At 43.5% G+C, this 26,490-nt stretch overlaps 1 protein-coding gene across 1 annotated transcript in view; it reads right to left on the reverse strand.

Moving 5' to 3' along the window:
• abca12 (ATP-binding cassette, sub-family A (ABC1), member 12) overlaps positions 1 to 26,490 on the reverse strand; it is a 195,030-nt gene that overhangs the window by 94,539 nt on the left and 74,001 nt on the right. Inside the window, exons 21-27 of the mRNA XM_051930259.1 lie at positions 25,800 to 26,047; positions 25,149 to 25,240; positions 23,402 to 23,523; positions 21,785 to 21,904; positions 15,718 to 15,885; positions 7,581 to 7,776; positions 1,507 to 1,646 (exon numbers count right to left, since the gene is read on the reverse strand). Of these exons, the coding sequence (XP_051786219.1) occupies positions 1,507 to 1,646; positions 7,581 to 7,776; positions 15,718 to 15,885; positions 21,785 to 21,904; positions 23,402 to 23,523; positions 25,149 to 25,240; positions 25,800 to 26,047 (1,086 nt within the window). The remainder of the gene's footprint in view (positions 1 to 1,506; positions 1,647 to 7,580; positions 7,777 to 15,717; positions 15,886 to 21,784; positions 21,905 to 23,401; positions 23,524 to 25,148; positions 25,241 to 25,799; positions 26,048 to 26,490) is intronic.

The raw sequence follows: 26,490 nt of genomic DNA on the forward strand, positions 1-26,490 counted from the left end.
TTATGGCAACTAAAACTGGAACCTGGACCACAGAACGGTCATCTGACCCATGCCAGCTGAGCCATCCTGGTGTGGACATGTCTTACTTTTCAGACCCCGGATATACTGCTAAAAGTTGCTGTAATCCTGTAGGGCAGTAAAATCAAATGTAGGGGAAACAGAACGCTTACATGCCAACGTAATGCCCACCAGGACAAATTTGCCTGGAAAATGGATGGTTGAGCAAAAACAATTCTTCAGTTCACAGATTTGCCAAGCAATGCATCCTAGACAGTAAACAATAAGGACACAATCAAAAAAAAAAAAAAACCAGGGTGGCACAGTAGTTTGGACTACTGCCACACCTATCCAGGGATCTTGGATCAATGCTATAGTGGCACACTGGTTTGGACTACTGTAACACATATCTAGGAACCTCGATTCAATGCCAGAGTGGCACAATGATGTGCACTTCTGCCAAATAAGTCTAGGAACTGGAGCTCAATTCCAGGGTGGCACAGTGGTTTGGACTACTTCCACACCTATCCAGGGATCTTGGATCAATGCTATAGTGGCACACTGGTTTGAACTACTGTAACACATATCTAGGAACCTCGATTCAATGCCAGGGTGGCACAATGGTGTGCACTTCTGCCAAATAGGTCTAGGAACTGGGGCTCAATTCCAGGGTGGCACAGCGGTTTGGAGTACCGCCACATCTGTCTAGGGACCTGGATTCAATTCCAGTGTGGCACAGAAGTGTGAACTGCCACCAAATAGATGTAGAAACTGGTGCTTCATTCTATGGTAGCACAGTGGTTTGGACTACAGTACTGCCACACCTATCCAGGGACCTGGGTTCAATTCTAGGATGGCACAGTTGCTTCGACTACTGCAACACAGATCTATAGAATTGGATTCAATTCCGGGATGGCACAGTGGTGTACACTGCTGCCAAACAGACCTAGAAACCAGACCAGTGCTCAATTGCAGAGTGGCACAGCACTTTGGACTACTGCCTCACAGGTCTAAGGACCTGAATTCAGTTCCAGGGTGGCACAGTGGTTGGGCTACTGACACACCGATCCAGAGAGGTGGGTTCAAGTTGCAGGCAGCACGTGTGGAGCTTGTATATTGTGAGTGTTTTTTCTTGGCACATTACAACAATATGAATGTGTGAGTGAGAATGTCAAGTGGTGTTTAATTGGGCTGATACTGTGCCAAGCTGTATAGCGCCTTTTCACATTGCGGAATACTCATCAAGAGAGGATGTCTGAGTAACTGTCTGTGACAGACTGACATCTCACTGGAGTTGGTTTGCATCTTACACCCATGGTAGACTTTGGCTCTCTCACCCTTGTAACAGAAAGGGCAGCTTTGGTAAAAAGAATTCCAGATACCATCCTGACCCAAAGTGTCACAACGTTTCTTCACAGAAATTGTTAAGCAGCTATGGTTCTTGACCAACTTTGTCCACATGAACAGAATGGCCACTGAAGTTTCAGCCATGTAGTGTGTGCGTCTTACCTTCTGCATGACTGCCCAAGTTTCCGGAATATTTGGGGTAAACAGAATCTTGCCCAACAGCATGGGCTTTAGGAAAGCCCACATCACCGCTCCACCGGTTGTGCTGACCATGTTCAAAAACAGACTCTGACAGAATGGCGCTAAAAGAAGCAAACATGACCCATCAGTATGAAGTTATATGAAGCGTGGACCCCCACACCCAAAATGTAAATAGATTTTGCACTTTTATTGCACAGAATAACCTAAGGAAGGGATGAACAGAAGGAGAACACAGAGTTCTGAACAACGATTGAACCCGTGTCTGCCCAGTAGGGTGGCTGGCTCACCCGCTAGCCAATCACAACACCACCTAAAGGACTCTCCTGTCTCTCTCTTCAGACCTTGGCCTCATTTGAACCCCTCGACTCACCTCCCAAACTAGTGACGGGGCATCATGATTCACTTTGCTGATTTGATTCTTTCAAACTATCCATTTGGTGAATCGATTCACTTGACTCTTTGGACTCAATTTGCATTTACTGATTCTGCACGGGCTTGCAAATAATTCACTTACCCGCCATGGCAAAAGTTACATTTTATCTTGAAAGAGATGAGGAACCAGCGTGAAAAATATTGAAAAACACATAATTAATGTCAATGTCACATTCAAAACAACGGCAAAGTGATTTACAATAAATATACGATAAATATAATAAGCCAATTAGTCAAATTTGTAATTCTACTGAGTTACGTTTAGTCTCACCAGGCTGAACAAACACCTTGACTGGTAATCACACTCTGGTTTTGGTTTAAACTACCCAAGTCTGATTGAGTCTGAGAATCAGATGAAAAAGAATTGTGCGACTCATTCGTGGGTAATAATTCAGGTCACAAATCAAATGAACGAGAATTGGGCAACTCATTCACGGGTAATGATTCGGTTCGAGAACCAAATTAATGACAGATCTTGCGACTCGTTGGTGGCTAACGATTCATCTTGAGAATCAAATGAATTGAAAATCGTGTGACTCATTCTGGCGGAATGGCTCAGTTCGCGAATCAATTTGATCAAAAATTGTGTAACTCATTCGTGGGCAACGATTAATTAAATTAATCTTAAATGAAGTGAACGGAAATTATGCAACTTGTTTGTGGGTAATTTCCCAGCTCAAGAATCAAATGGAAAAGAACTGTGAGACTCATTCAAGGGTAATACTGTATATACTCGCGTATAAGTTGGGTCGTGAAACCCGAAAAATCGGTCATAAAATCAGACCCCAACTTGTACACCCGTTCAATAATGCGACAATTCTTTTTTTTTTTTTTTTTTTTTACATCTTCTTGCCTCCTCCAATCTCTCATCAGTTTCTCAGAAACATCAAATTTTGTTGTAGCAGCGCAGTTACCAATTTCTTTTGCCACTTCAACGACTTTTAATTTAAAACCAGCTTCATATTTTCTTCTGATTGAACGCTCCATCATAGATGAGGGGAGCTCTTACAATAAAGGTGTATGAGTGTGTGAGATACAAAACAGTGCAAACGTCGCTTCAGAATAGTTCGGGTATTACCACGTGGTCATGTAGGCACAATACATAGAAAAGAAAGGCTGTGTGCCCCGTGGTTACTGTCTCAGGTGGGCGCTAGCATATCATAATCTCTTGGGTCTAATACGACTGACATTATAAAATACTGGAAATTATACGGTAAAATCAAGCCTTGACTTAAACACGAGTATATACAGTAATTAAGTTCACAAATGAAATGAACAAGAATCATGCGAAAGTTCAAGAATCAAATTAATGAGGATCTTGCGACTCATTCTAGGGCAATGATTCAGTTGACAAATCAAATGAACGAGAATCCTGCAAGTTGTTCATGGGTAATTGATTCAGTTCAAGAACCAAATTAACGATGGATCTTGCGACTCATTGGTGGCTAATAAATCATCATGAGAACCAAATGAAATGAAAATTGTGTGACTCATTCTGGCAGCATGGCTCAGTTCGCGAATCAATTTGATCAGAAATCGTGTAACTCATTTGTGGGCAACGATTAATCTTAAAAATCAAGTGAATGGAAACTGTGCAGCTTGTTTGTGGGTAATTACTTACCTCAAGAATTCAAATGAAAAAGAACTGTGAGACTCATTCGTGGGTAATAATTCAGTTTGCAAATCAAATGAATGAGAATCGTGCAACTCATGAATGGGTAATGATTCAGTTTGAGAATTAAATTAACGAGGATCTTACTACTCATTGCTGGCTATTGATTTAGCACGAGAAGCGAATTAAATGAGAATTAAATGACTTATTCTTGGCTAATGATGCAACTTGTTTGTGGGTAATTTCCCAGCTCAAGAATCAAATGGAAAAGAACTGAGACTCATTCAAGGGTAATACCGTATATACTCACGTATAAGTTGGGTCTTGAAACCCGAAAAATTGATCATAAAATCATACCCTGACTTATACGCCCGTTCAAAAATGTGACAATTATTTTTTTTACATCTTCTTGCCTTCTCCAGTCCCTCATCAGTTTCTCAGATGCATCGAATTTTGTTGCATCAGCGCAGTTACCAATTTCTTTCGCCACCTCAACGACTTGCTTCATATTTTCTTCTGATTGAACGCTCCATCGTAGATAAGGGATGTTCTTATGATAAAGGTAAATGAGGAGGTGACATACAAAAAACACAAATCAGTGCAAACGTCGCTTCGGAATAATTCAGGTATTATCGTGTGGTCACGTAGGCACAATACATAGAAGAAGAAAAAAGGCCGTGTGCCCAGTGGTTACTCTCTCAGGTGGGCGTTAGCATATCATAATCTCTTGGACCAATAGCGTGAGTGTTTCGTATTCTACTTATACGATCGACATTATAAAATACCAGAAATTATACGATAAAATCAAGTCTCGACTTATCCGTAAGTAGATACGGTAAATTTTGTTTTATTTTTACATCTTCTTACCTCCTCCAATCTCATGTCAGTTTCTCAGACACATCGAGTTTTGTTGCAGCAGTGCAGTTACCAATTTCTTTCGCCACTCTAACGACTTTTACTTTAAAACCAGCTTCATATTTTCTTCTGATTGAACGCTCCATCGTAGATAAAGGATGCTCTTACGATAAAGGAGTATGAGGGTGTGAGATACAAAATAGTGCAAACATCGCTTCAGAATAGTTCGGGTATCACCGTGTGGTCACGTAGGCACAATACATAGAAAAGAAAAGGCCATGTGCCCCGTGGTTACTCTCTCAGGTGGGCGTTAGCATATCATAATCTCTTGGGTCTAATACGACCGACATTATAAAATACTGGAAATTATACGGTAAAATCAAGCCCCGACTTCTCCGCGGGACAACTTTAATGCGAGTATATATGGTAATTAAGTCCACAAATGAAATGAACGAGAATCATGCAACAGTTCAAGAATCAAATTAATGAGGATCTTGCAACTCATTCTAGGGTAATGATTCAATTTGCAAATCAAATAATTGAGAATGGTGTGACTCATTTGTGTGGAATAATTCACTTGACAAATCAAATGAATGAGAATCCTGCAACTCGTTCAGGGGTAATGATTCAGTTCGAGAACCAAAGTTAAAGATGGATCTTGCGACTCATTGGTGGCTAACGATTCATCATGAGAATCAAATGAAATGAAAATCGTGTGACTCATTCTGGCAGAATGACTCAGTACACGAATCAGTTTGATCAAAAATTGTGTAATTCATTTGTGGGCAACAATTAAGTTTGAGAATCAAGTGAACGGAAATTGTGCAAATTGTTTGTGGGTAATTACTCACCTCAAGAATTCAAATGAAAAAGAACTGTGACACTCATTCATGGGTAATAATTCAGTTCTCAAATCAAATGAATGAGAATCGTGCAGCTCATTCACGGGTAATGATTAAGTTCGAGAATTAAATTAACGAGGATCTTACGATTCATTGCTGTCTATTTATTTAGCACAAGATCAGATTATATGAGAATCACATGACTTATTCTTGGCTAATGATTCAGTTCAAAAATCAATTGATGGAAAATTGTGTAATTCATTTTGGGGGTAATGATTACGTTTGAGAATCCAGGGAATGAAAATTATGCAACTTGTTTGAGGATAATTTCCCAGCTCAAGAATCAAATGGAAAAGAATTATGAGACTCATTCGAGGGTAATAATTAAGTCCACAAATCGAATGAACGAGAATCGTGCAACAGTTCAAGAATCAAATTAATGAGGATCTTGCGACTCACTCTCGGGAAATGATTCAATTTGCAAATCAAATGAATGAGAATGGTGTGACTCAGTTGTATGGAATAATTCAGTTGAAAAAGCAAATGAACGAGAATCCTGCAACTCGTTCAGGGGTAATGATTCAGTTCGAGAACCAAATTAACGAGGATCTTACAACTCATTGGTGGCTAACAATTCATCATGAGAATCATTCTGGTGGAATGGTTCAGTTCGTGAATCAATTTGATCAGAAATCTTGTAACTCATTTGTGGGCAACGATTAAGTTTGAGAATCAAGTGAACGGAAATTGTGCAACTTGTTTGTGGGTAATTACTTACCTCAAGAATTCAAATGAAAATTAATGTTTCTTGGACTGTGTTCCCATTAGTGGCCAGCAGGTGTTGCCACCTCTGATGTCCTCTCCTTTGTTATCTTTTGGACAGAAATGCTACCAGACGCTTGGCTGCCTGCCCCCTAGTGAGTAGTCTTCCGTCCGCAGTGCACTTCTGAGTTGTACCAGTGCCTCTTCTTCTGGGCTTTGGCCATATAACTGGCATGTGCTGCCCCCTAATGGACCCTTGGTTTCCTTACTGCAGCGTTTCTCAACCTTTAAGCATTTAGTGACCCGAGTTTTCATAACAGTTTTAATCGTGCCCCCCTAGCGTTTTTTTGAAACCCTAATAAAATGTATTCCTATATTTTTTGCTGCTGATACACCGCTACAAGTTTAAAATTTCCCTACAAATAGCGATATTACGCCACATATGGCAACATTTGCGCCCACTTTTTTTTTTTTTTTTTTTAACTAGGGGGCGCGCCCCACAGGTTGAGAACCGCTGCCTTACTGGCTTATGCAGGACCTCTCCTGCTCCTGGCAGTACAGTACAGCTCTCTCTCTTTCCTCCCATCCTGTTCCACCCTGGTGGCATCTTTGTGATTGGCAACCTCATAGTGAGTGCAAGCAGATGACGCAGGCCAAATGAATGACAGCCTGATGCGTTTCTCGTCGTAACTTTCTGGAGGTGGGAGAAACCAGAAACCAAGCAGCTGCTCGCAAAATAACAGAGAAAATGGCCCGTGGCCTTTTAACATACTCAATTGAGAAATATGTGAAAGTGCCATTTTTATGAGCTCCGCAGTAAAACCACAATCCTTTAAGGGTATCTAAAGAGTCCAAGAGCCACATCAGGAAGTTCTAGCCTGGTATCCCTCGAGCAAACACTGGGCTTCTCATCTCCTGAAAATGATTTTAACATGTTGTGACGGGCGGCCACAGCCATGACGCCAGTTGGATGGAAGGACTGGGGGAGAGAGCATCTGCGAGACACACCCTCCCCCTGGGACGCTAGAGGGCATCCCTCCTGGGTGGCTGTGGCACCGCATATTCCCACAGGGCATGCTGGGAATTGGAGTTTGGCACAGCCCAGCTAGGTTCTGTAGGGACTGCCAAGGGGGCAGCTGCAGAGCCTTAACTTGAACTTCCATCACAGCTGGGAGTGACTCCAGGTAATAGTGAAGAGCCACCTGGAGTACTCCCAGGATCTGAGGAGCCAGAGTCGGGAGGAGGAAGACGAAGCTTGCCAGAGAGGGGGTGGAGGTAAAAGGACAGACAGACAGACAGACGCAGTGTACTTTGGTGCTTTTGTACTGTCCTGTCTTCTGGAGGGCGAGGGAAAGGCGCTCCCCAACTCTGAATTAAGAGCATTGCTGCACTTGTGTCTCTGCCTGTCTGCATTGGGTTAGGCTGGCCGTACGTACCAAAGTGGTCCGCAATGTCTGTCAGATAATAAATGACTGAAAATAAATTAATACAAGTATGACATAACATAAGTCGTAGGATTTTTTTTTTCTTACTTGTATCATTCGGAATATCAAACTTCTGCAAGAGCTGCTCGGTGCTCAGGTTGCTCTGTGTAGAAGGCTGAGAGCCCACACTATCAGCAATGTTGGGCATGGCAAACAGTGAGATGACACCATAGGAACACAAGGCTCCCGAGATGGTATTAAATGTTGAAAACGATGAAGTCGCAGCCCGACTGCTTGCAGACATCTGCAATGAAGGAAGAAAAAAAAAAAAAAAAAGATTATGTGATGTCACAGATGTCACCTTCACTCTACACAGGGGAACGGGGGTTGCGTCTGTACTGGCAGCACCACATCCTAGTTATCCTGGAGGATAAAACTTGCATTTAGTTTGAAACTGCAGACTGCTTTTGTTAAGTTGATCGTTTTGATTAACGAACTGATTTACAAAGGAATTTACAGGACCCGTCCGGCAATTGAACTAACTAATAATGTCCAGAGGAAATTTACACTGACAGCATCCTCTCGTACAGTCTAATGATTTATGATCCAAATATTTTCATACTCTCTTTCTGTATTGTACCAGAGACTTATAACTGTAATGCATCTGTTTTGTTGTCCAACGGATTTATAGTGCTTTTAGTTTAAAATGGTCAGTCAGTTAGCAAATTAATGGTGAAAGCAAAAAAAAAAAAGAACAGACAATAAGATTTTTATATGTTTATGTACAAGGATCAAATGTTTTGGGCAGAGCCACCCATCATCAGGATAACTAGCCGATCACGTGTGTGAAATGTCACATAACTAATGGCCTGCCTGAGAGAGAGAGAGAGAGTCGATAAGAAGACCGACACGTCAGGAAGAGGTGGGGGAGGGTGCGCCATTTCAGCTGGACGTCGAAGAGCGTAACTCACGCATTACGATGATTAATGAACCAAAAAGCCATCCAGGACAACATCCACCCTTGACATTGCTGATACATAGATAGATATGAAAGGCACTATATAATAGATAGATAGATATGAAAGGCACTATATAATAGATAGATAGATATGAAAGGCACTATATGATAGATAGATATGAGTGGTGCTATAGATAGATTGATAGATATGAAAGGCACTATATAGTAGATAGATATGAAAGGTGCAATAGATATGAAAGGTGCGATAGATAGATATGAAAAGCACTATATAATAGATAGATAGACAGATATGAAAGACACTATATACTTCATAGGCACTACATAGTTAAAATGATAGACAAACAGAGAGATATGAAAGGCAGTATATAATAGACAGATAGATAGATTTGAAAGACACTGTATACTTCATAGGCACTAAATAATTTAAATGATAGATAGATATGAAGGGCACTATATAAATACATAGATAGATAGATACTGTAGATGTGAAAGGTACTATATGATAGATAGATAGGAATAGTAGTTAAAGCTCTAGACTTTCAAACCCTGAAGTTTTGGATTCAGATCCCACTACTAACAACACTGCATGTCCATCAACAAGTCATTTACCTACCTATGCTGCAATTTGAGGATAGATAGTGTCAGAAGAACGACCAAAAGACATCGAGAAGGTTTGGGGCAGCCACCCATTTAATCGTTTATGGCTGCAAAAGCTATTAATTAACAGAGACATGTTCATTCAATCGAGTCCAAAACAGAACTGACTTCCAGGTAGCAAGATGGCAGCTTTAAAGGCCAGTAGCGGAAGTGATGTCATCCCGACCGGAACCAGAAGTGACGTCAGTGGCTGCCCCAGAGCCGGGTGGGATTTCCCTAGAATGGTCTGTAAAAGATCGAGTGGGAAAATTAGTGCACTCCGCCCCCCCCTGGTCTGGCATGGAACTACCTGTATTTAAGCCCTTTAGCTGTCTCCTAAACACACGTGTGTGACAGGGCCCCCCCCCTTAGCCCAGACCCGTCGGGTCGGGCGTCCTGCACCGAGAGGTCGTGAACACGGGAGAGAGCGTCGGCATTGGCGTGTAGAGAACCCTTCCGATGAATGAGCGAAAACTTGTAATGTTGCAAATCGAGGAACCACCTCGTGACTCGCGGGTTAGACTCTTTGTGTAGGGCCATCCACTGTAAAGGGGCATGGTCCGTGACTAGAGTAAACTCCCGACCCAAGAGGTAGTATCTCAACTGTGTGATCGCCCACTTAATCGCCAGAGCCTCCCTCTCCACTGCCGCGTATCTGGTCTCCCGATCCAACAGTTTCCGGCTCAGAAACATGATGGGGTGTTCAGCACCATCGACACTTTGGCTCAGCACTGCCCCTAGGCCTGTGTCCGAAGCGTCCGTCTGGAGAATAAAAGGCCGTGAAAAATCAGGCGCCTTTAAAACAGGTGCCGACGTCAGGGCCCTTTTTAAGTCACTGAAGGCTGCCTCAGTCATATCAGTCCATACCACAGTGTTAGGAGCCCTCTTCTTTGTCAAATTAGTCAAGGGCACGGCTCTCTCTGAAAAACGTGGTACAAACCGGCGGTAATACCCCGCTAATCCGAGAAATGCCTGGACTTGCCGCTTGGTTCGCGGACGGGGCCATGTCAAAATGGCTTGTATTTTAGAGCACTGTGGCTTCACCGTACCACGACCCACCAGGTAGCCCAAATACTTGGCTTCCTCCAATCCAAAGAAACATTTCTTTGGGTTGATACGAAGACCGGCTTCTCCCAATGTCCGTAACACGGCTCCAACATGCTGTAGGTGTTCCTTCCAGGTGCTGGAATAGATGACGACGTCATCCAGGTAGGCAGCACTATACGTGTTATGGGGGCGGAGCACTTTGTCCACCAGACGCTGGAAAGTTGCAGGAGCCCCATGTAACCCGAATGGAAGGACACGATACTGCCAGTGCCCACTAGGGGTGCTAAACGCGGTTTTACCCTTTGCGGAGTCCGTTAAAGGAACCTGCCAGTACCCTTTGGTCATGTCAAGTGTGGTCAAGTATTCTGCCTGTCCAAGCCTCTCAAGGAGGTCGTCCACTCGAGGCATGGGATAAGCATCAAATAGTGAGACCTGATTAAGTCGACGGAAGTCATTGCAAAACCTCCAACTTCCGTCGGGCTTAGGAACCAAGACAATTGGACTGGACCAGGGACTATGACTCTCCTCTATGACTCCTAGATCCAGCATGCGCTTGATTTCCAGTTCCACTTCTGCTTTCTTTGCCTCGGGAAGACGGTACGGGCGTTCTCGGACTATGACCCCGGGTTCAGTCACTATGTCATGGGCAACCAGAGAAGTCCTTCCGGGGATTTCGTCAACCACCTCCGGGACAGACGAGATAACTATCTCTAGCTCCCGCCTCTGTCGGTTATTTAAATTAGACCCGAAGTTAAGGGTATTACTTTGAGCAAAAAGGGAGCGGTGCTGGCCGGAGGTGGGATCAGGGTCCCGTTCCTTCCACGGTTTCAGCAGGTTCACGTGATATATCCGCTCTCTCGGTCGACGATTGGGTTGTTTCACCAAATAGTCGACGAGCCCCTTTCGCTCTTTAACTTCGTATGGCCCTTGCCAGTGGGCAAGTAGCTTAGAGTGGGAGGTGGGAACCAATACCATGACTCGATCCCCCGGCTGGAACTCCCGGAGTGTCGTGCCACGGTCGTAGTAGTGGGCCTGTGCTGATTGCGCCTCTTGCATGTGACTTTTTAATATGGGTCGAATCTTTGCAAATCTATCGCGTAACTGCGCGATATATTCCAAAATATTAGTTGTGGGAAGGGCCTCTCCTTCCCAACCTTCCTTTAGAATGTCCAATATGCCCCGGGGTTGTCGCCCATATAACAATTCAAAGGGTGAGAACCCCGTTGAGGCTTGCGGGACTTCCCGGTAGGCAAAGAGTACGAGGGGGAGGAGCTGATCCCAATTCCTCCCATCCCCGCTGACCACCTTGCGAAGCATCTGTTTGAGAGTCTGATTAAATCTCTCTACTAAACCATCGGTTTGAGGATGATACACCGCAGTTCTCAAGTGCTTTATTTTGAGTAGCTTGGCCGTTTCCTTGAACGTCTCCGAGGTAAACGGCGTCCCTTGGTCCGTAAGGACTTCTTTAGGGATTCCAACTCGCGCAAAGACCTCCATTAATGCCCGTGCGATTGCTTTAGAATTAGCTGAGCACAATGGGACAGCTTCTGGATATCGGGTTGCATAATCCACGAGGACTAATATATATTTATGTCCTCGGGCCGAGGGTTCCAGGGGTCCCACTATGTCGACCCCTATCCTTTCAAAGGGGACATCAATTAAGGGGAGGGGAACGAGAGGAGCACGGTCCCTCCTAGGAATTTGCCGCAGCTGACATTCCGGGCACGAAACACAGAAGCGGCGAACCTCCTCGTTAATTCCCGACCAATAAAAGCGGAGCTTAATACGCTCTAAAGTTTTTTCGGTGCCCAAGTGGCCTCCTAGGAGATGGGCGTGCGCTAACTCACAAACTTGCCGCCGGAAAGTTCGTGGAATTAGCAGCAACTTCCGCACTCCCCCCTCGTGTTCACTGACCCGATATAATAAGTCATTTTCTAACACAAAGTGGGGTCCTTGTGGCATGGGCTGATTGGTGCGTTGGCCGTTGGCGAGGACTACTACATTCTTCGCAAACTTAAGGGAATCATCATTCCACTGCTCCCTTCTAAATGATGCCGGTGTTTGTCTGAATTGGAAGCTCAGATCTGAGAGAGGGTCCGGGCTGACCTCAAGGGGCGGAGAGTCATCCCGCTCTGGTGAGGTGCGGACTGATGACGTATTCGCCCGCGACGGGCCGGGAAGCTCTCCGTCCTCCTCGGGGTTTCCCATATCTCTCTCCACCGGCTGCGTACACGGTGTGGAGACAACCTGAGACGGTGTATTCCCATCGGTTACTAGGCCTAATTTTGAATAAGGCGAGATCAGTACTGCACCGCTTTTAATGTCAGACCAGTCCCGCCCGAGAATCACCGCACACGGGGGTTTTGGATGTACAGCCACAACGAGTTTTCGTAGTATCCCTCCGTGGCAGATGAAACACCGGGCGGAGTCATAGGCACGGACATCTCCGTGTACACAGGTAATTCTGGTCTTTGTTTTTAACCACTGTCGCGGTAGTACATATCGGCAATCAACAACAGAAATGTTGCTGCCGGAGTCAAATAAGGCTTCTACCTTGTGTCCATTTACTATGACCTCACCTTTATGAGCCAAAGCCAGGGGGTTTGAAAGCGCACACAACCCATCCCTCTCTCTCCACTTACATTCCGCCTCGCCTCCGAGCGAGGACCGCGCCCGCGGGATCGGGGACTCCGATGCAAACTCCGGTGTATGTCGAGAGGGCAGTGTAAGAGGGACGTAATCTCTACGGCTTCTACTTAAGGACCATTCCGCCCTCTCAAATTGCGAGGCTGCCCTCGATGTTTCTATGAGCTCAATGAGCTCGTTTATGTTTGCAAATTCCCCCCAGACCGGCTGGGTGAAATGCTCTGGCAGGCTATTTATGAACAAAAAGCAGGCTACTTTTTTCACTACCTGAAAGGTGGTACATTCAGCGGGCCTTAACCAGCCGGCCACCTCTTCCCATAGAAGGTCTAGCTGTTCTTGGGTAGACCGTTCAGGGTTAAACTTCCAGTTTTTAATTTTCTTCACCTGCTGGTCTGGGGAATGTCCACCTTCCTCTGGGACCTTAGCCCCGGTGGAACGGACAACTCTCTCCTCTGAGAGAGCATAATAAGTCCCCATCGTCTCCCCCATAGAGACCAGCCCACGTCTGTGTGTCCCAACGACACTCTCCCTATTCAATTGAGGTGACCCAGAAATAGACAAAGGGAGCGGAGTCTGCACCGGTTCTTTCCGAAACCCGAGACGCACTCCCCACCCGAAAGCTCGGCCCAGGTACTCTCCCACCTGGACATGATTCAGGTCCGGTCCCGTTCTCTTCAGGGATTCCTCCATCCTGCCGACTACGCCACTGTCAGAAGAACGACCAAAAGACATCGAGAAGGTTTGGGGCAGCCACCCATTTAATCGTTTATGGCTGCAAAAGCTATTAATTAACAGAGACATGTTCATTCAATCGAGTCCAAAACAGAACTGACTTCCAGGTAGCAAGATGGCAGCTTTAAAGGCCAGTAGCGGAAGTGATGTCATCCCGACCGGAACCAGAAGTGACGTCAGTGGCTGCCCCAGAGCCGGGTGGGATTTCCCTAGAATGGTCTGTAAAAGATCGAGTGGGAAAATTAGTGCACTCCGCCCCCCCCTGGTCTGGCATGGAACTACCTGTATTTAAGCCCTTTAGCTGTCTCCTAAACACACGTGTGTGACAATAGATAGATAGATAGATATGAAGGGCACTATATAATAAATAGATAGATGTGAATGGTATGATAGATAGATATGAAAAGCACTATATAATATTTAGACAGATATGAAAGGTGCTATAGATAGATATGAAAGGCAGTATATAATTATAGATATTGTGGCATATGGGATGCCTCCACGTTGGAAGGACTGGGAGAGAGAGCATATCCAGAGCATTTCCTCAGAGCGCTAGTTGACAGCCCCCCTGGGTGGCAGCGGTGCCTGGGACTCCCGCAGGACTCCATGGGAGTTGGAGCTTGATACAGCCCTGTTGAGATTCATGGGTGCCGCCAGCGGATGTTGTACCTGCTGCTGAGCCCTAATGGGCAGGTCTTCTGCCACACCCAGACATGCTGCCAGAAGTGGAAAAATGAGCACCTGGAGCACTTCTGGGTGCCTTATAAAAGGAGCCAGCAGACTGTATTCCCGGAGCCAGAGTCGAGAGAAGGGAGATGAAGCTTGCCAGGAGCAGTGGAGAAGAAAAGAGTGAGAAAGAAGGAGAGAAATTTGTGTGGTGCTGTGCTTGTGGGAAATTGGAGAAGGAGTTTCCCACGAGGGAATAAAGAAAAAATTAAAAGCGTGTGTGCCTTGAACTTGTGTCCTGCGCCTGTGTGTGTCAGGTCTGGGCAGCGGTGCGCCCTGGTGGTCCACAATAGATAGATATGAAAGGCACTATATGATAGATAGAATTTTATTTGTCCTGAGGGGAAACTTTGGCTTTTTACAGAAACTCTTTAAACAAATAAATGCACAAATAGGAAGATAAATAAATATACACACACACACACACAATGGTCTGAACAGACACCAGAATGACTAAAAAGCAAGAAAATTGAAAAGAAAGAAAACTTCTAACTTGGCTGTCATATTTGCACTAAAGAACCCAAATGTGAATACACAGCTTTCCACAAAATGTTCAGTTTTATAAATTTGATGCTGGGTGTGGAATTTTCCACTTGTAGCATCCTATGTTTTATTTATTTATTTCTTTATTTTACTGGTCTCATGCAGCAGTTATGAACTGCCGCTGTGCTTCATCCAGCAGAGTTACAGTTGGGAGTGGAGGAGAAGAAGAGAGGGAGAGGAAGAAGAAGCAGCACAAGTGTTTGTGCTTGTGCGACGTTTTGCAGAAGCTGTTGTAAGGCACAGAGTTTTCAAGACATCTTTTATTTAAACCCGGGACTTGTATCGGTGTGGTTGTGTCTGGGGTTTGGTGTGCTGCAACACCCTCTAAAGCTCACACTTGTCTCCTGTCCAGTTTTTGACCACCACCAATGGTAGACGGGTACCCACTGTAAAAAACATTCATATTTGTGTCTTTGACGGTAACTCGTGTTGTGCCTGTTAGTACTTAGTGACCTAACGTCACTTTGTTGTTGTTGAAATGCACTATTTGGTTAAAAAATGAAAAAAAATTTTAAAATGGTCTCAATCAGGAATTGAACATATTATGCCATCATCACTACCCTTGAGCCCTCAAAGCCAAATTGACCAATCAGATTTCTCAGAGGGAATGGACACACAAACACAGAGATGGAGGTGTTTTATTATAAAGTGGATTTTTGATAATTAATGGTTCTGGTCTTCAGGCAACTATTTAACTTTCTCAAACTCACGTAATCCAATTTAGGATTGTCGCCTGATTTTGTGTTATTCTCTGCACAGATTCTGCAGGACATAATGTCTGCGTAAAACATCTCTATTATTATAATTATCATTGTTATTAGATACCACACTACATCATGCTGCAGATAGATAGACATGACAGACTAATAGTTATGAAAGGCACTATATTACAGCTGCAAAAGACACACGAGGCCAGAGTACATTTAACAGACTCACGTCTCTCTGTTGTGCGGCCAATGAAGTTGCACTAAGCTGCTGTATTTCTGTGATAAAGGTTTGAAGAGTGTCAATTAATGGCTGGCTGTTCACAAAAATCCCCATGAAGCGCATCAGGAGCTGGATAATGATGTCAATGTACATTTGCAGTTGTGATGGCAACATCAGCTGTAGAGAAAAGTTAAAACAATTAAACGTTCAGAAAACAAAAAGCACTATTTGGTGTAGGCAGCAATTGTATAATTTACCATATTTATTGTATTTGTACATATACTTTATACACATGCACACACATATTATATATATATATATATATATATATAGTGAAGGACGGCCGTGGCCCTTACCCGGCCAGGATGCCCCAACCATAGAAGGAATGGGGGAAGAAGCGTTTCAGGAGCATTACCTTCCCCCGGGGCGCTAGAGGGCAGTCCCCCTGGACTGCAGTGGCACCACAGGTTTGAAGTAATTCATTAATAATAATAAGCTCAACCCTGTTGGGGATAGTGGCCACAACTAGGGGGCGTCTGCAGAACTGTTGAGCCTTTGGATGCAGCACTGCCACCACCCCCAGAAGTGCTGCCGGAAATCAGTCAACAAGCACCTCTGGGTGTTTTATAAAAGGAGACAGCAGCTGCTGTTCTGAGAGTCGGAGTCGGGTGGGAGAAGACAAAGCTCATCAGGAGGAGCGGAGTGGAGAGAAAGAGAAGAAGACTCTTGTGTGCTGACCTGTATTTAGTGCTGGTGACTGTGCTGTACTGGAGGGAAATGGGTAAAGGCGTTTCCCACGGGAAGAAAAAGGAAAATAAAAACTGCGTGTGCTTACACTTGTGTGTAGCGTCTGTCTGTGTCAGGTTGAAGGGAAGGACTGGGAGAGGGGCAATATCTTCCCTGGGGCGCAAAAGGGCAGCACCCCTGGATAGCATCAGGGCCAGCTCCGGAGGCTTGGCATACAGCACTTCTGCCATACCCAGAAGTGCTGCCGGATGTTAATTAGAAAGCACCTGGGGCATTTCCAGGTGCCGTACAAAGGGGGCCACCTCACTCCTTTCAGGGAGGCAGAGTCGGGTGGAAGAGGGACGGAGCTTGCAGGAGAGGAGTGGAGGCAGTGAAGAAAAGGAAATAGAGAGAAAAGGGCTGTGAGCTATTATTGTGGCGGTTTGTGCAGGAATCGAAAATAAAACGTGTGTGTTGTGGACATCTGGTGTCATGTCTGTCTGTGTCCGTGGCATCTTTCATAACATGGATCCGTGTATATATATATATATATATATATATATATACTGTATGTGGGCTCAAACCCATTGGGGCCTGTGGCCGCCACCAGGTAGAGTCCCAAGCGTCATGGAGCCCGGGAAACCTGCACTTCTGCCACACCTGGGCAGGTGGAGGAAGAACCTTCCAGGGACACCCGGAGTGCTTCCGGGTGCTAGTGTGGCACTTCCGCCACACCAGTAAGTGCAGCCGGAAGGTCGTCAGCAGGCATCTGGAGGACATCCGGGTGAATATAAAAGGGGCCGCCTTCCTACAGTCAGGGAGCTAGAGTTGGGAGCTGGAGCAGGATGAAGATCCAGTGACAAGAGGAAGAAAGGTGGCCCACGGACATTGGGAGAGGCCCGTGTTGGGAGTGATTGATGCGAGAGCACCGTGTGTTGTGTGGAACTGTGCTTAATAAACACGTGTGTCTTCAAGAACTTACTGGTGTCTGTCTGGGTTGTGTCCGGGCTGTCTATATATATATATATATATATATATATATATATATATATATATATACAGTATACACACACACACACATACACAGTATATATATATTTATATATATCCCCAAAGGTCACCCCTTCATGATTACTACAGTAGCAAATACCAAAAATAAATAATATATTTATAGATAATGAATTAGATTATTATTTATTTATATACACACGTACATACAGTATACATGAAACCAATGTACAAATTATTAAATTCTATACTTGTGGTGTAATCCCACCCTGGATTTCCCAAATATGCTAAATCAAATGAATCGTTTCATTTAAACACATACATCTGGGATTCGCTTATTCGGCACACAAGTACAGTACAGTAACAATATATTTATATTAGAAAGTATTAATTTTTTGTTTTGTACAATTGTTATAGACAGAAAACAAACATAATATTAAACTAATAGTTTATGTCAGACAAAATCAGTCTTTATAAATATAGTAATCTAACGTCAATTCCTTATATTATTTCGTTCACTGTTTTTTATGGCTCATTGATGGCACCAACAAGAGCGTATCATTCACCGATTCTTTTGTACTCAATCAGTGCACACAAATGAATCTCCTGCAGTTGTGATTTTTAAACCTAACACCCTACTTTAAATCTGCAACTTTAATTTGTTTTGCTGGATATGAATTATCATTAAGTTAAACATATAATTAATTATATATGAGCACAGACACGCACACATACATACTGTATATAGTCACATGAGTGCACGCTGTGGGCAGCTAAAGACTCAGATAATGGTCATTTCCCCCCGGAACACAAGAGGGTGCTGTTGACTAACACCTTATGTCTTCCACCCCCTGCAGACCAGGGGCCTCATGTATAACCAGTGCATATGTACAAAAATATTGTGTACGCCCGTTTCCACGCTCACATCGCAATATATAAAAACTAAACTTGGCGTAAAACCACACACATTCTCACGGCAGCACTCCCCTTGCGTACGCACGTTTCTGCTTGCAGCACTCAGCATCAAAGCAGTGCTACTTTTCCTGTGTGGTTTTCCTTTCTTTTTTAGATTGACATCCATGACGTAGCTTTATCAAATTCACTGAAATTAACTGCGTATCATTTATACATTTAAGGCACCTGATTGTAATCAACCTGTAACAATATAATGGAGCACGGAATGGCCAAGCTATTCCAAATGCCACAGTTGATTTACCGTTGTTACACTCAGTGCACCACTCAGAGTATTTTAACCCACTGTATTCTGAGTGTGCTATCACAGCTCTACAGCAGCTGATCAGAAAGCTCTATGGCGGGTTGTGTCGAGGATTATGGGGATACAGCATCTACCCTGGAGGACAGTTATAGCCCATGCTGCCTCAGCAAAGCCACCAGCATCTGCATGGATTACACTCTGCCATGTGCACAGTCTAGGTGAACTTCTCCAATCCGGCAAATGCTTCAGAGCCTTTCCTGCATGGACCTCGAGGCTCAGAAACAGTTTCATCCCAAGAGCTGCAAACGCACTCAGTCAGTCCATCAAGTTCTCTGGTAGAACTGTTTGTACTTATAAGTACAATCACCTTACTGGAAACTTGCACTACAGCTGTAATACTGCACAACCTGAGCCACTTTATGAACCATTTTCACTATCTGCACTATATGTACCTGTATATTGTACTTAATGCTTTTATATTGCATATTATTATCATTTTAAATGAAAATACGTTTATGGAGGATTTGCATATTGAATCTCATTGTCCCATACAATGACAATAAAGGAATTGAATTCAATTCAAGAAAAGAAAGCATCTCATATTTACAGATAATGACGACTGGCTTCTAAGGCGATTTAGTTTTCCAAGAGCTATCCTATCTGAGCTCTGTGCTGTTAGAATACTAGGCTGTATACTTTATCATTTTTATGATGAAATGCATTCATGTAAATTACATTTTACAGATAAAATTTTAACTTCACTTAAATAATGTATACTGTTAATAATTAAACATGTGGCAGCATGGTGATGCAGCGGTAGAGATGAGCTGGCATCCCGTCCAGGGATTGGTCCTGCCTCGCACTGTATGTTTGCTGGGACTGGCACGACCCTGGATGGATGGAATAATTAAACATGTCTAACGAAGATTTTTCAATGTTCCCTAAAAGTTTTGAAGAATCAGCGTTCTAAGCTTACAGCTGGTTTAGATATTTATTACAGAGCTTATTTTGTGGCGATTGGTTACGTGAAGAAAGAAAAGGAAGGACAGGACCTGGGTGTTGGTACGTTTGACAGACACAGTACTGCCGCAATAAATTATTTCATCGAAGGTCGTGCACGGCTCCGCAAGCATCTTGTGGGAGGCAGGAACACTCCCTGGATGGGACACCAGCTCATCGCTACTGCTGCGCCACCGTGCCCCCATGTTTAATACATGCTTTAAAGTATTTCATCATGAAAATTACATCAAGTAAACATCTTACTATTCTACAATGTTCAGAGAGCTGTAATATCATGACTGTAATATGTTCTATGTGGAGATCAGTGCTTGCTCGCTCCTGTCTGCGAAAGAGAAAGTCCATTTAAGAAGCACACACATAGAATACGAAGCATTTAATGTGCTACTTTAGTTACTATGAGATCTGAGAAACTAGTAAATTAAACATTGATTTTAAGATGAAGTTTACGATGTTCTACTTTAATGACAAAATAAACTAGCAGATTAAAGTCGACATTTTGACCTTTTTTTCTTCACTGTGTCCCTATTTTTTTTCTTTTCTCTGTAACCTAATACGCTTCTGTATGACACTCAGACTTTTCACGCCGACTTTGATAAATGACCACTTCTTTTTTATTTTGGGCTCTGTGCGACTTTTGTGAATTTGAGCTTTCGAGTGTCTCCGCCACACTATATCACTGCATCACTTTCCTTTTCTTGCTTATACCACTGCTTAAGCCAGCGGTTCTCAAACTGTGGGGCGCGATGTTGCCATATGTGGCGTAATTTCACTATTCGTAGGAAAATTTTAAACTTGTAGCGGTGTATCTGCAGCAAAAAATATAGGAATAAATTTTATTAGGGTTTCAAAAAAATTGTTAGGGGGGGGCGCGATTAAAACTGTTATGAAAACTCGGGTTGCAAATACTTAAAGGTTGAGAAACGCTGGTTTAAGCCAACAAATAGTATGTTTTTCCTTGCCTCCCCTACACTTTCGCTGAAATTAATCTTTTTTCTTTATCGGATACGAAGTATAGGGAAAGTATTGTAATCCTCCAAAAATTCCATTTCGAGATTTTGATGAATCTCGACATTTTAGTCTGAAAATACCATTTTTGGAATTATGTCTGTGTGTGTGTGTATGTAAACACAATAACTTGACACTTTCACTTCAGTCAACCAAATTTTGCATACAAGTATGAGGTACAAAAAGTAGATTTCTATTAACTTTTTGGCTATTTCCATTAACCGGAAGTGGTACTTTACCTTTTATTCAACTTTACTTTTATAATAATTGTTCTATATTATATTAATTTGTTATAATAATAATATAATCCTTGTCTTGTGGTTTACTTCTCAAATATCCATCCCCATATTTGAGTGTACGAGAAAGTCAAGGGGAGACCAGTCCCGATTTTTTTCACGTGCTTTTGCCGTTGTCCTTTAACCAAACACTGAACAGAAGGTGATATTTATATTGATTTCCATATTAAAGTATGCAGAATTCTGGGAGGAGTCAGGGTGGGATGGCAGGCACGTACGTAGCATTCATGCTGACTGCAATTTATGGAGCGGAAATGCGTGGATGTTGGTTTACATACGGTTTTGTGCATCTGAATTTTTTTGGGCGTACACACATTTCCGCTTTTGTCCTTATGACATGTTTTAATGTGAATTCTGCATACAGTGTTATACATGAGGCCCCAGAAGATTGACGGCTTTACCCACCTTGACGTAACTCCCGGTGTTCGCCTGACAATTTTGATTTCAGCTCTCCTTCTGACTATTAAACAGGGGATTGCCCTGCTGGTACTCCAACTCATTGGGCGGACTCTACCTGGTTTGCTTCCACAATATACACAGTATATATGTATATTAGGGTGGTCCAATAAAAATAAAATAAAGCCCATAACACTTCTCCTGGACCCATTCCAGGCTTCACGGGAGGACTCATGGAGCCCAGCTGCCTGCTCGAGTAAACTGGTAACGCTGGCACAGCCTTTAAGCCCAGCTCAGTGCTGCCAGTAAGCAAAAAGCCCTTGAGTGTTACAGGATACCCACGACCTTAAAAGTAATTTTTTGGAATATCTGAGTTACAAGGAGATAAACAATACAAAATAATTTGAACCTTAAGGAAAAGCTTTGAAAAATCCATGTAACGCAGCAAGGTGACAGTAAAATAGTACCACTGGGTGGCATTCATCTGTGCTCCTTCTTGGCTGGTCAGATTCAATATCCAAGGCAGCACCTGCAAAGGAAGACAGAGAGAGAGACGTTAATTCGTTTTTGGTTTTCTTTTGTTTTTAGGTAATATTATCATTTTTTTATAATATTGTATTGTTTTTTACAAGGGACGTTCTAAAGTTTCCGCACATTTTTGTAACTCTATTTGTTAAGAATTTCAAAAACAAATGACATCACTTTTCCAGATAGTCACCTTCATTTGCGATCCAAATTTCTCAGCGTCGCACCATCTTTTTAATGCCCAGTTACTATTCCTACCGAGTGCGGAAACTTTTCGAACGTCCCTCGTAATTTTGCTATTTTACACTGTTAGGCAGGCCGTGTGGTGTAAGGCTTTGGACTTCAAACTCTCAGGTTGTGGGTACAAATCCTGCTAACTAGCAAACACGGTGCGACTCTAAGCAAGTCACTTCACAAGAAACTAAACCAACCATATCTCAAATGTTGTAAGTCGCCTTGGATAAAGGGGTCCGCTAAATAAAATAACGCTGTTTTTTTCTTGTTATCTGCCCTGTCTCCTTTATATTGAGCCCAAGGAGGCAGGTCCCCCTGACGATGCAGCTGTGGACTGGCCAGTCAGTATAAAAGCCAAAGCTACTGACAGAATCTCCAATTCCATAAAATCCATTAACGGGGCACTTTGAATATGTTTAGGTGCCCCCCGCCACCCCCTGCAACTCCTACAAACACAATTCTAGTAGAAATAGGAGAAATACCATTCGGTTTCAGCAGAAGTGGGCTTGATTTAAACTACGGACAGAAGTCATCCGACTGATGGAATTTTTAAAAGGTTGTTGGGTGTATCATAGCGGTGAGAATGAAACATGAATCTTATGGGAAAAGAGTGTGAACATTGGTGTCAGAATTAGGATTAAATGAATAGCAAATAACAGAATTTCTGTATGGCCACTGAGTCCAGGTCCAGGGGGATGCTGTGAGGGGCTACTCTCTCATTTCACAAAGGCCAGATGTTCTGTTTGTTTCGTAGCTTGGGTATGAGAAATGTGTCCTGAAGTTTTTCAGGTAAGTAAGAGAGAAGTTTCGAAGTTAAGATTGATCCACTCGCTAATCATGGCAGTGGAGAGTAGATAGATAAATAGATTGGCACATAATGTAAACTAAGGAGTTGGGAGGCAGGCGTGCTGGCTAATATGTCACCACCCAGATAGTACCAAATTGGCATTTGAACCCAGAACTCAGCACAACCAACCACAATGCCACCACCCCGACTGTGAGCAGATTGGTATCTGTGCCTACCCCTGTGCCACTGTGGCATCCTGATAATGCCACATACTATAAAGAGTGACAGGGCATGGCAGTAATGAGGATGATCCCCCATCTATTCTTTAACCCTCTACACCCATTTCAGGGATGCAGGAAGGCTGTGCCCACTCTGCCATCACAGGGTCCAAGGTGGGCACCAACACTGGTCAGGTCATCAGTCCTTCATAGGGCCCAATGCAGCACACACCTCAGCCATATGATTGTAAACACCATGTACCTGAGTTATGTTATGAGGGAGGCTCATTGAGGTGATGTTTTTGATGACATCCTCGCTGATTCCAGATATGTTCTGCAGTTCGTTTTGGAAAACACTTGTTGTTGTTATTATGTCCGACAGAACTGAAAACCGAAAAGAAACAGATTATGGGTGAAAGAAACTGTTTGAAGAGCACATACAGACAGCACCACCTCAAAAGCGCAGGCCCACCGTCACATGAGGGCCATTTGAGGCTTCAGCACACGTTGCGTAAATCAAAGTGAATCTCAAATCTGCTTGCTGTGGACGGGCACAGAGACATTCCATCAGATGCACCCTTAGTGCCCACTTCAGTTTGTTCACCAGCTCAGTAGCACAGAGAAGGGGATGTAGCTAGAGATTAGTCACATGAGTTAGGAGTGACCAAAGTTAAAAAGTCGAGGAGAGCACGATGACAGGCTGTGACATGGAAGGGGTGGTGGGCAGAGGGCTGGGATCCCCTGTATGTATGGATTGTCATGTGTCATGAAGGTGGTGGAAACAAGGCTGACAAAACAGAGAGATGGTGGCACAGTGGTAGCACTGCTGCCTTGCAATAACGAGTAAGGTTCTCATCTTAGGGGTTCCCTTCATGGAGTTTACATGTTCTTCTCATGCCTGCATGGGTTTCCTCAGGGCGTGCTGGTTTCTGCCTACAATCCAAAAGCATGCAGGTGGGATTGGCATTGCGAAATTGGCCCAAGTAGGAGTGGATGTGTTATTGTATTTTGCCATGCAATGAACTGGTGCCATGTCCGTAGACTGCTCCCTTCTTGTGAATAGTAAATATTTTATTAAATAAAGATTTGGTGCTTGCCCTTATTACTAGCCAGGGTTTGACAGAGATGTCCCCCGTCCGTCTAGTTGGCATTACTGGAAATGTTACTGGGATTACGTGCTTTGGATCTCTTTAGTGCTTTGGAGTCCTAGTCCACAACAATTTTATGAATACAAATGTTTGTGGTGAGGCATCTGCTGCATTTTATTACTGCTAATGTTTATAATGAGCCATATGTTGAAATGACAAATGCAATCTATTTTATTACTACAAATGTTTTTGATGGCCATCTGTTGGAATTACAAATGTAATGCATTTTATTACTGCAAACATTTGTGGTGCAGCATTTGTTGGAATGACAAATATAATGCATTTTATTACTGCTAATGTTTTTGATGAGCCATCTGTTGGAATGACAAATGCAATGCATTTTATTGCTGCTAATGTCTGTGGTGCGGCATTTGTTGGAATGACAAATGCAATGCATTTTATTACTGCTAATGTTTTTGATGAGCCAATTGTTGGAATTACAAATGTGATGCATTTTATTACTGCAAACATTTGTGGTGCGGCATTTGTTGGAATGACAAATGCAATGCAGTAGATTGTACGTGGCAGACGTTAAAGTTCAGGTCTGTGTCAATTATTTAGATTTCAAACCATCTTTTGTGGGTAGCATATCTAGTTTCTATTAAGGCAAATGGATTTTTGGAACTCCCCTCCTAACACACTCACCATACAGTCTATTTTATCAGTAATTATAAAATGATTGATCTTTGGTATTTGGCCTCAGCAATAGTGACTAAATGATAAAATGCGGTACAAACCCAATTAGAATAAACATCAAAATCGTGCAAAAGACTTTGGCTTGGCTGCCAGCCCCTGTGTGACGTCTGTCAACTCTTAACATGAATTAATGCCACACAATGCTCACTTGAGCCTTCCCATTACCTGCAGTCATCGCCGTTGAACTCGATTCGTTTACAAAATTTGAGAGGCTTGTCCAGTTAATTGACTGTGTGGTGTTGAGGATCCCGTTGAACCTTTAAATGAAAAGCATAAAATACAATTAGAATAGAGTGGGGGGTAACCATCCATCTAAACCATCTCACGAAAAATGAGGTCTGCGGCAAATCAGCAAAATCATTCTGTCTGCACCTTTAATAACTGCTGTCCTCCATTTGCATTAAATACATTAGACCTGAGCCATGGCTCAGCAATCTCTTAAACCACCACCAGGGAAGCTCTTTGAGACATGAACAGTACTGAGGGGCCTACCAGACCCCCCGACCTGAGACAAGTAAGGTGTCAAGTGTCAGGACACAACAGTGGCAGCCCCAACTGAGAATATTAAAGAGCATCCAGTCTCCCACGGAGTCCATGCCACATCACGTCAGAGTGTGCCACTCGGCGAAGAGTGGGCATGGAATTAAACAGAAGAGTCCGTCCAGAACTTTGAGTCTGTTTCATGTACTGTATGAGGGCCATCATCTGTGCACTTCAATGACACCTTTATGATGTGACGATTTCCATTTCCACCAGGGCATTTTACCCACTTAAATTCATTTTCCATACTGGGGTTAAGAGAAAAAAAAGGCATACCAGTTAAGCTGGAGTTCAAAGTTATTGATGCCAGAGAGGAAGTACGCCTGGACTGAATCTGAATTCGGTGGGCTCTGCATCCATTTGCTTACGAGGCTATTGGAGAGGCTCAGCAGGGATACGATGGCTGGCAGAAAGGTCTGGCACACGAGCCCCGGGGTGAAAGATGCCATCTGATAGAGCTGCTGCACTGAGGGGAGCTGTTCAATGCGGCACACCACACTTCTCAGGTCCTGGGTGACAGCCACCTGCAAGGGAACACAAGACATGTCGCGTGAGAAACGAGAGAACTACAAGTAGGTGTGAGAATAACGTCGGTGAGGTCGCTTCATCGGCACATTGTGGAAGAACTAAAAGGTGGCTCTTTAGCTACACTTCGGTTACTACCGAGGAACTGAGAGGGCTGTGTGACTGGAGCAACGGTGCAGATCCATGCAGCATTTTCTCCATCCATCTATCCTTCCATTGAACAGCCTTTACGTCGGCTTTAGTTTTAAACAACAAGCATATCCTGGGCTCTTAGACCCTCAGCCAACCCCTCCATCCATTTTCACATTTTTTATCCATTATTTGGACACTTTTTGCTGATTATATTGTAGTCCTGAGAAACCACCATATCCTGGGCTCTTAGACCTTCAATAGCACCATCCATCCACCCATCCATTCATTCATTCATTTTTTCCTCCACCCA

Source organism: Erpetoichthys calabaricus, chromosome 8 (genome assembly GCF_900747795.2).
Source record: "Erpetoichthys calabaricus chromosome 8, fErpCal1.3, whole genome shotgun sequence".
In the NCBI taxonomy this organism is placed as follows: Eukaryota; Metazoa; Chordata; class Cladistia; order Polypteriformes; family Polypteridae; genus Erpetoichthys; species Erpetoichthys calabaricus.